Source organism: Gossypium hirsutum, chromosome A12, assembly GCF_007990345.1.
Source record: "Gossypium hirsutum isolate 1008001.06 chromosome A12, Gossypium_hirsutum_v2.1, whole genome shotgun sequence".
NCBI classification, from domain to species: domain Eukaryota; kingdom Viridiplantae; phylum Streptophyta; class Magnoliopsida; order Malvales; family Malvaceae; genus Gossypium; species Gossypium hirsutum.
This window is the reverse complement of record NC_053435.1, coordinates 21,850,566-21,857,912: the sequence shown is the minus strand read 5'-3', so window position 1 is coordinate 21,857,912 and position 7,347 is coordinate 21,850,566. Positions and strand designations below refer to the sequence as shown.

Here is a 7,347-nt window from a genome sequence, read left to right as displayed (position 1 = left end):
ATATCTAAATTAATCTATTTTTTTTTTTAGTTTCCAACATTATATTTAAAATGATCTTTTTAACTTTTCATTGCAATTTTTTACACTAACGTTAAACACTTGAAACTACAAACCATATTTTTATAAGGCACTTTTTTTTCTAAATTAAGCTTTTCAAAAATAGTTTTCAACTATAATAACAATACCATAGTAGCCCTAAATTAGTTCATTATAACAACCTCTTGTGTCAAATTTTAATAAAATTAGTTTTATTCTTAAATAAAATAAAAATAATAAATTTTAGTTAAGATATTATTTCAATAAAATTGTAATTTTTATACAAAAATATTTTAATTATATATTATAAAATAAAAAAATAATATTTAATAAATAAAATTAAAATTTTAAATTATTAAAGATACTATCTAAATCTAATTAATTAATATTATTAATATATTATAGTTTTTAATTTGAAATTTAAAAAAAATTCAAATATTATCTAAATCTCAAATATTGTTATAGGTGTATAATAATCATTTCTCTATAACATTCAAAATTTTGGCAGACAAATGGGGTAGAAGAGAGTTAATTGTATAGACGATTATATAAATAAATAATTTTATATTTAATATTTAAAAAATATCTATTTACTAGAAATCTTATTAGATGCATATGCGTGTGAAAACCATGAATTTAGAATATAGATATATGTTTAAAAATAACATACAATAAATAATGAAGCGTATGATTTAAAACTAATTAATCATAATAACACATGAAATATGTACGATATTAAAATAAAAATTAGATTAAATTGCAGGTAAAACAAAATTTAAACATATAAATATATCATATTAAAAATATTAATAGCACTGCAATTATTTATCACGACGTTATCATCAACCATGAGAGTTAGTGTCAAGTTGATTTGTGATACCAACTTAATTAACAATGCTATCAATATATACAACTAATAGAAATAAAAAAAAAGTATGCATATTACTATAAAATGTATATAACACATTAAAATAAAATTTTAGTTGAGAGGTAAATTTAGAGTTTTACTGATTTAATTAACATGAGTTCAAACCCACTATATGCATATATTTATTTTTATTAATTTTTGTTAAAATAAAAATAATAAAGTATCATCGAATAATATAATTTATTTTAATTATGAAATCATATTTATATAATTTTCCTAACCAATTTAATGCTCGATTAACTTGTGACATTAACTCAGACAATAACTTAAATAATAGTATAGATATACAATTTATAGAAATAATAGAATGTGCATAAAAAATTAAAATACATGAAAGTTTTTTAAGAAATAAGATTTTATCGATTCGTTGAAGTTCAATCGTATTCAAATTTTTTATTGGCTTTTTCTAAAAATAAAAACACTTGTTTAATGGTGACTCAGCCCAATCAAACATCCTCCGACGCGCCTCTTGTAGTGATGTAGTGATGTCAGTCTTTCCCACATCTGAAAACTATATGCATCAAACAAATTGAGCGTGCAATTGTGAGCTTTTAGTTCAGTAAACAAATATTGCGAAGGTTAAATTCAATTACTAATCCCTGTAATTTGCAAAAACTGTAGATGTAATCCCTGCACTTTAATTTAGCAATATTAGTCCCTATACTGTATGAATTTGACTCAAATAATACTAATTAAATCCGTTTAGTTAAATTCAATTACTAATACTATATTATACGTATAATTGTAGATCTAATTCAAATTTTCCAAATGGATCATTCTAAATCTATGTACTATTTTAATTTTAAAATTTCCATCTTGATGTAAATAGTTAGATTTTTAGTGAGTAATATGTGAAAATAACAAGCCATAACATTCTACATATGAAAATATGTTTCCTACATCAAATTTTGGAAATGAATTTAACAGTTATAGTTTGGTGAGACTGAAATTGTAAAATTCAAAAATTACAAAGACTAAAAACAACCAAATTATAGGGACTAAAACCACAACTTTCATAAAATACATGGACTAAGCAGAATTTAGCCTATCTCGAATCCCAGCATTCACGTCACTTATACTATCCCCAAGTTGAGGTCTACTTTGGGACGGCAAAGAACCAAATTGAGAGTGCAAAGACGGTAAGAAGCCCGTATCTAGAACTAAGAAGAGACTGTAAGAAATACTACAGGAATAACGTTCAGTGTCAATGTCTCAACAACTCATACACCACATGCTATGTTTGAGCATTTTAAGTGCTGTAAAGAGTTCAAAAGGATTGCTTAATCACCGTTAGGAAATTGAAGATGATAAAAAATCATCATAATATCTCGGAGATCTGCAACAAGATTACATTTCATGTTAATACTGTATTGCTACCATGTATTTTGATAGACAACTTAAAAGAAATATGATAGTTACGCTTTCAAAAAAGAAACCAGCAATAGATTATCACTTCACTTTGAACAAACAATATTTACGGGTCCTTGTTGTCAAGTGCAACCGATTGGGCATCTTTGTTAATGCGATTTTAACAATTTAAAGATCTGTAAAACAAAGAACGCAAGCAAGTACCGTACTTACATTAATAGGCATCTCAGCTATGATAAGGCCACTGCTTTCTTCTAAGCTTTTTAGAGTTACTACTTCGCCCCCAACAACCATATTGATCACGATTCCATCTGCATACGATTTAGTGAAAAACCATTGTGGGAGATGAACATGATGTGCCAATAATAAAATATTACTGCAAGGAAGAAACCTGCTGCCAAACACGAAGTCAAGCGCCTCATATACGTTTCCTGCAAGCAAGCACAAGTAGAACTAGAAAAGTCAGTAAAAAGATCGCTGGCAAAAGGTTCTATTAAACAACACGTAATGACACAAAAACAACTTTCAAAGAAAATGAAAATGTTGTATTTCACGATCCGAAGTAAGCTCATAGATCGGAAGTCAGAGCGTAACCAACAGCCACCACATCAGCTTGCTAATATCTACTCAAATTCTACCTATGGTTAACTCATATGGATGATAAATTGATAATCAAACACTAAAATCATAAATTTGCTAAAATCTTACTTTAATTACTTCTTTATTGTAAAAGCAGATGCAAACTAAAACTTGACATACAGGCCCATGATATCCAACGTCTTTTTCATAATTTCCGAATTTGATGAACATCTTAATCAGCCAAAACAAGGATCAAATAATTGGGAAAAGCAAAACAAGCACTTGAACCTTTGCTAATCTAATGAACCAAAGTCAGGTAATGATCGAAACAGTATTATAGCAAATAACATAGAATTGAATCAAAAAGTTGTGAGCCAACATTACAAACTTGGTCCCTAAATACTATAACAACATATAAAACACAAACTTTAACAGGTTTCGGTTATGTGAGTGATATAAAGAACAATGATAAAATTTACCTTCTTTGTTGGCAATTCGTAATTAATCAAAAAACGAGCTGACATAGAGGATTCCCCAGAAGCAAGAAGCGGAAGGCAGGCATCGGTTACGACGATCATACAAGATTTCTGCTCTTCTTTATCAATTTCATGACCATCTCCTGTCTCAACCGCAACATGTTGGCTCCATTTCATCGTTGCTTCCCTGAATTTCTCCAAAAATAAACCTCGTTCCGCTTCAGCTTGGTCACTGAACTGACATATAGAAGACTAAATATAAATTAATAATAAAAAAAATGGTTATATAAATGAAAGTATAATTGTTAATACAAAATAATTACCAAACAGGACAAGGAAATGTAAGGGAGATCCGATACAGCGGAGCAGAGGGCGTCGAGCTCATCACGTGAGTTGCAACATACCACTATCGGAAGGCACGGGCGTCGACCCGCCACTCCTAGGAGATCAATTAACGTCTCCTGCAAATCGCAATTTCGGTTTTTCTTTTTTTAACTTCAGAATTTAGGAAAGACGCAAATTTGAAAATAGATCGAAGAAACCAACGGAGAGAAAGAGAGGACCATTTTGAAGTGGGGTCTGTCGACGGCCACGTAGAAGTGTCGGAGTTGATTGAACGAACTGCAAATTCATGAAATTTATTGTGAAAAATACAATGAAAAATAAAAAAAAATTATTGGATGAAGTAAATAAAAGGGGAAACAAATACCTAAAATTAGACGGGGATTGACATGGAGGAGATGAAGCTTCGATTGCATCAATAGCCATGATCTCTTCCTGTTTGTATTTTCTGTTTGAATTTCAGTCCAAACATTCATTCTTAACCTTCGAAGTTAAAAAATGAAATTTCATTTTGAGGTCAATCCTTTCTAAAAATGTATGCTTCAGTTTTAAGTTTTATTTACTATTTAATCCCAAATTCTATATTTTTTTTAATTTTGATACTTGGATTTTTTTTTTGGAAAAACAGCATCTAAAGTCACTAAACTATTAATAAATTTATAATTTAATCACTTAACTTCAAAAATTTATAAATTAGTCATTAAGTTCAAAAGTTAGAAGCAGGTCATTGTTCAATTAAGTTCCTTATCACACCCCAAAAATTTTATTAGAAGAATTGGGTAAGTAGGATCGAGGGTTAATGAATCGAAACTCATAAATAGGTTGGATAATTAAATAATTCAAAATTAATTAAATAAAATATTATAATTAATAATTTTAGGTTAGGAAAATTAAAATTAGGTGTCCAGAAATTAATTTGGTTAAAATAAATTTTAAAAAAAAGAGGTTTGATTTGAAAATAATTGTGAAATTGGTTTTAATTGAAAAGTAAGGATCTATTTGAAAAAGGGAAGAAACTGGAGGTGGTTAAATAGGAAATGGCCCAATTTTTAAAATTTTGGTGCCTATTTAACAACCTTTATGTCTCCTTCCCTCTCCTTCTTCATCTTCTTCAAAAATTTGCCAAACACCAAATCAAAATTTTTCATCCAAAATTAGTTTATCCTTTTTTATTTCTAAGCTCTCTAAACACAAAATCTCTTGTTAAATTTGAAGAACACTCGTGTTTTCATCCTTAAAATTCTTAAGAGATTTTCACACGTTTTAGCTCAAATTAGCTCCATTGCTCGTCGATTTTGCAAAATTATGGTGAGATTCTAAACTTTTATGATTAAACTAAGTGAGTTGTTATTTCAATACGAGGTTTAAATGGTTTAATCAAGATCTCAATATATCACTTGATTTCAGTTGATTTTTGGCTTGAAAATGAAATATCTTGTATTTCTTAGCTAAGCTTTGGTTTCTACAAGCATTAACAAAGGCAAATTAAAGCTTACTTGAGCATGGAAGTTCAAGTAAGAACTAAGGTGAGTGGTCCGGTATACTACATTTAAACTCCAGTACACAAGCTAAGGTAACATATATGAATCCATGCTTAATTAATATGCGAACCTTGATTACTCCTAGTACAAACCATTGCAAATTTGTTGAGTGTTAGGTATGCATGCAGTGTGATTTTAATGAGCCAAATATATGAATTTAAAATTTGTATGTAGTTATAGGAACAAATTAAGCAGACTGTAGCTGTAAACTATGTACTTGACCTGATAATTGTGTGTGAATTTTGAATTTAATTGTTGTGTGTGATAGTGGATTGTGCATTAATGGTTGCGCGTGTGTGGTGCATATTACTAATAGTGAGCTATTGCTCTAAGTGTGTATATATATTTTTGTGAGCTATTGTACTAAATTGGTAGGTGCATATATAATATTAATATGTGTGCATGGTTTTGTTATATATATAATATAAATATGGGTGCATGGTTTTTGTTATATATAATATATATATGTGTGAGTTTTGTGTTATATGTAATATATATTTGTATATGGTTATGTAGTGCTTTGGAACGACGAAAAAATGTGTAAGTGAACATAATCGCAACAAGTAATAAAGTGACAAGTAATATTGAGTTATTGTACCCACAAGGACTGTAAAAAGAATTATTTATGAAATTAATAATAAAACACTTTAGTGAGGTAAAAATAATTTGTTTTTAAAATATGGTCAAAAACTATTTCAAAACTAAGTAGATAATTAAAATAAAACAAAAGAGTTCTAATGCACGATTTCAAATAAGATTTAATCAAGGTAACATACTTATGTTGGATTAATTATATTCCTTTAACTTAGAATAATAAAACTCATGTTTACATTGTTACGAATAAATTCACGGCAACTCGGTAATTGGCTAACTTCTGAACATACTCACATACAAAAATCCATTCATCTCTTGACATATCCCTATGTCAATTCAATCGACTAAACAGATTCTAATAAGCAAACATGTTATTGCACATACATACTCATTAAATTGAACTAATCTCTTGCATATCCCTATGTCAATTCAAACGATTAATTAAATATAATAAGCATATAGAAGACCATGTGAGGTAACAAGGCATCCCTACCTTGAAACAGTTTAATCACAATAATCTTGCAAGTTATGCAAGGCAATAATATCGCCAGATACATTGCTAATTTAACCTTCAGCTACCTTAGAAGAATAAACATGCACTAATTAAGTATTGTGTCAATTAATTATAATTTCAATCCATTTAAATAATTAATTCATTAGTTATTTAACAATTATATTGCAAAAATAACTTAGGCATGATTCTACTTAACCAAGCAATTTACTGAGGCCTATAACAGCATAAACATCATTTTAACAATTCAAGTAGGCAGAATATAATCAACCCAACACAAACTTAATTTTAAGCTAAATTGATTAAAATAATCATTTCAATAGCATAAATATTCATAAACATGTTCGTCAAAACAACAACAAAAATTAAAGAGATAGGGAGCAAGAAGCAAATCCGGTGTTTCTCCGTGGCTTGACTAGTTGCTCCGTTCTTCGTTCTTCGTTGCCCTCGACTATCAAGGAGGCTTGTGAAAACGTAATTGCTGCTCCAAAATGGCTGATGTGAGCCTCTTTTCCAAGAGAAGAAATCAGCACTTGAACAATAAGGGAAATGGGATGGAAAAAGTAAGAAAGGAGAAGAGAGAATGAGAGAATGTTGTGGAATGAGGGATGGTTTGAATGATCAGCAAAGGGTGGCTTTTATAGCTGATTTTGGCTGCTAAAAATAGCAAATTCCAGCAGCCAAAGAGCCCCCTTATGGCTGGCCATCTACTTGGCAAGAGTTGAGACTTTCAACTTTGCTAAAAATGGCCTGGGGCAAATCTACAAAGCCACAATTAAAGGTGAGGTTTGAATGCAAATTAGAAGTCTTTCGAGGGCCTTTTTGCAAGCATATTTAATAAGATAAAATTATGATTTGGGTCAACATATGGTCGGTTCTAGGCTGCCCAATTAGTGGCTAGTTCGGTTCATTCAATATGGTTCGACCAGTGCGGCTCAACTGGACCCTTTCTCCATAATTAATTAAAAATAA

The 7,347-nt window shown here is 29.6% G+C and overlaps 1 protein-coding gene across 7 annotated transcripts; it reads right to left on the bottom strand.

The window, feature by feature from the left end:
• Positions 1-1,230: 1,230 nt before the first annotated feature.
• Positions 1,231-4,268, bottom strand: LOC107925457 (eukaryotic initiation factor 4A). 7 transcript variants are annotated; one of them, XM_041083943.1, is made up of 8 exons: positions 4,097-4,268; positions 3,951-4,008; positions 3,711-3,848; positions 3,391-3,624; positions 2,724-2,763; positions 2,546-2,643; positions 2,253-2,300; positions 1,231-1,468 (listed from the first exon to the last, which is right to left on the bottom strand). In XM_041083943.1, exons 1-7 carry the CDS (start codon positions 4,153-4,155, stop codon positions 2,283-2,285), a joined length of 645 nt encoding a protein of 214 aa, XP_040939877.1. In that variant the 5' UTR covers positions 4,156-4,268; the 3' UTR covers positions 1,231-1,468; positions 2,253-2,282. The 7 variants fall into 7 exon arrangements, with proteins under 7 accessions (XP_040939877.1, XP_016711640.1, XP_016711649.1 ...); XM_041083941.1 differs by having other exon boundaries at positions 1,362-1,475; positions 3,391-3,639; XM_016856151.2 differs by lacking the exon at positions 2,253-2,300 and having other exon boundaries at positions 1,231-1,475; positions 3,391-3,639.
• Between the last annotated feature and the right edge of the window lie 3,079 nt (positions 4,269-7,347).

Excerpts from the sequence above, each read along its gene's own strand:
- LOC107925457 (XM_016856151.2), bottom strand. The coding sequence starts at position 4,155 with ATGGCTATTGATGCAATCGAAGCTTCATCTCCTCCATGTCAATCCCCG. Across the intron at positions 3,849-3,950 it reads ACAGACCCCACTTCAAAATG|GAGACGTTAATTGATCTCCT; the intron begins GTCCTCTCTTTC and ends TGCGATTTGCAG. Across the intron at positions 2,764-3,390 it reads ACGAATTGCCAACAAAGAAG|GAAACGTATATGAGGCGCTT; the intron begins GTAAATTTTATC and ends GCTTGCTTGCAG.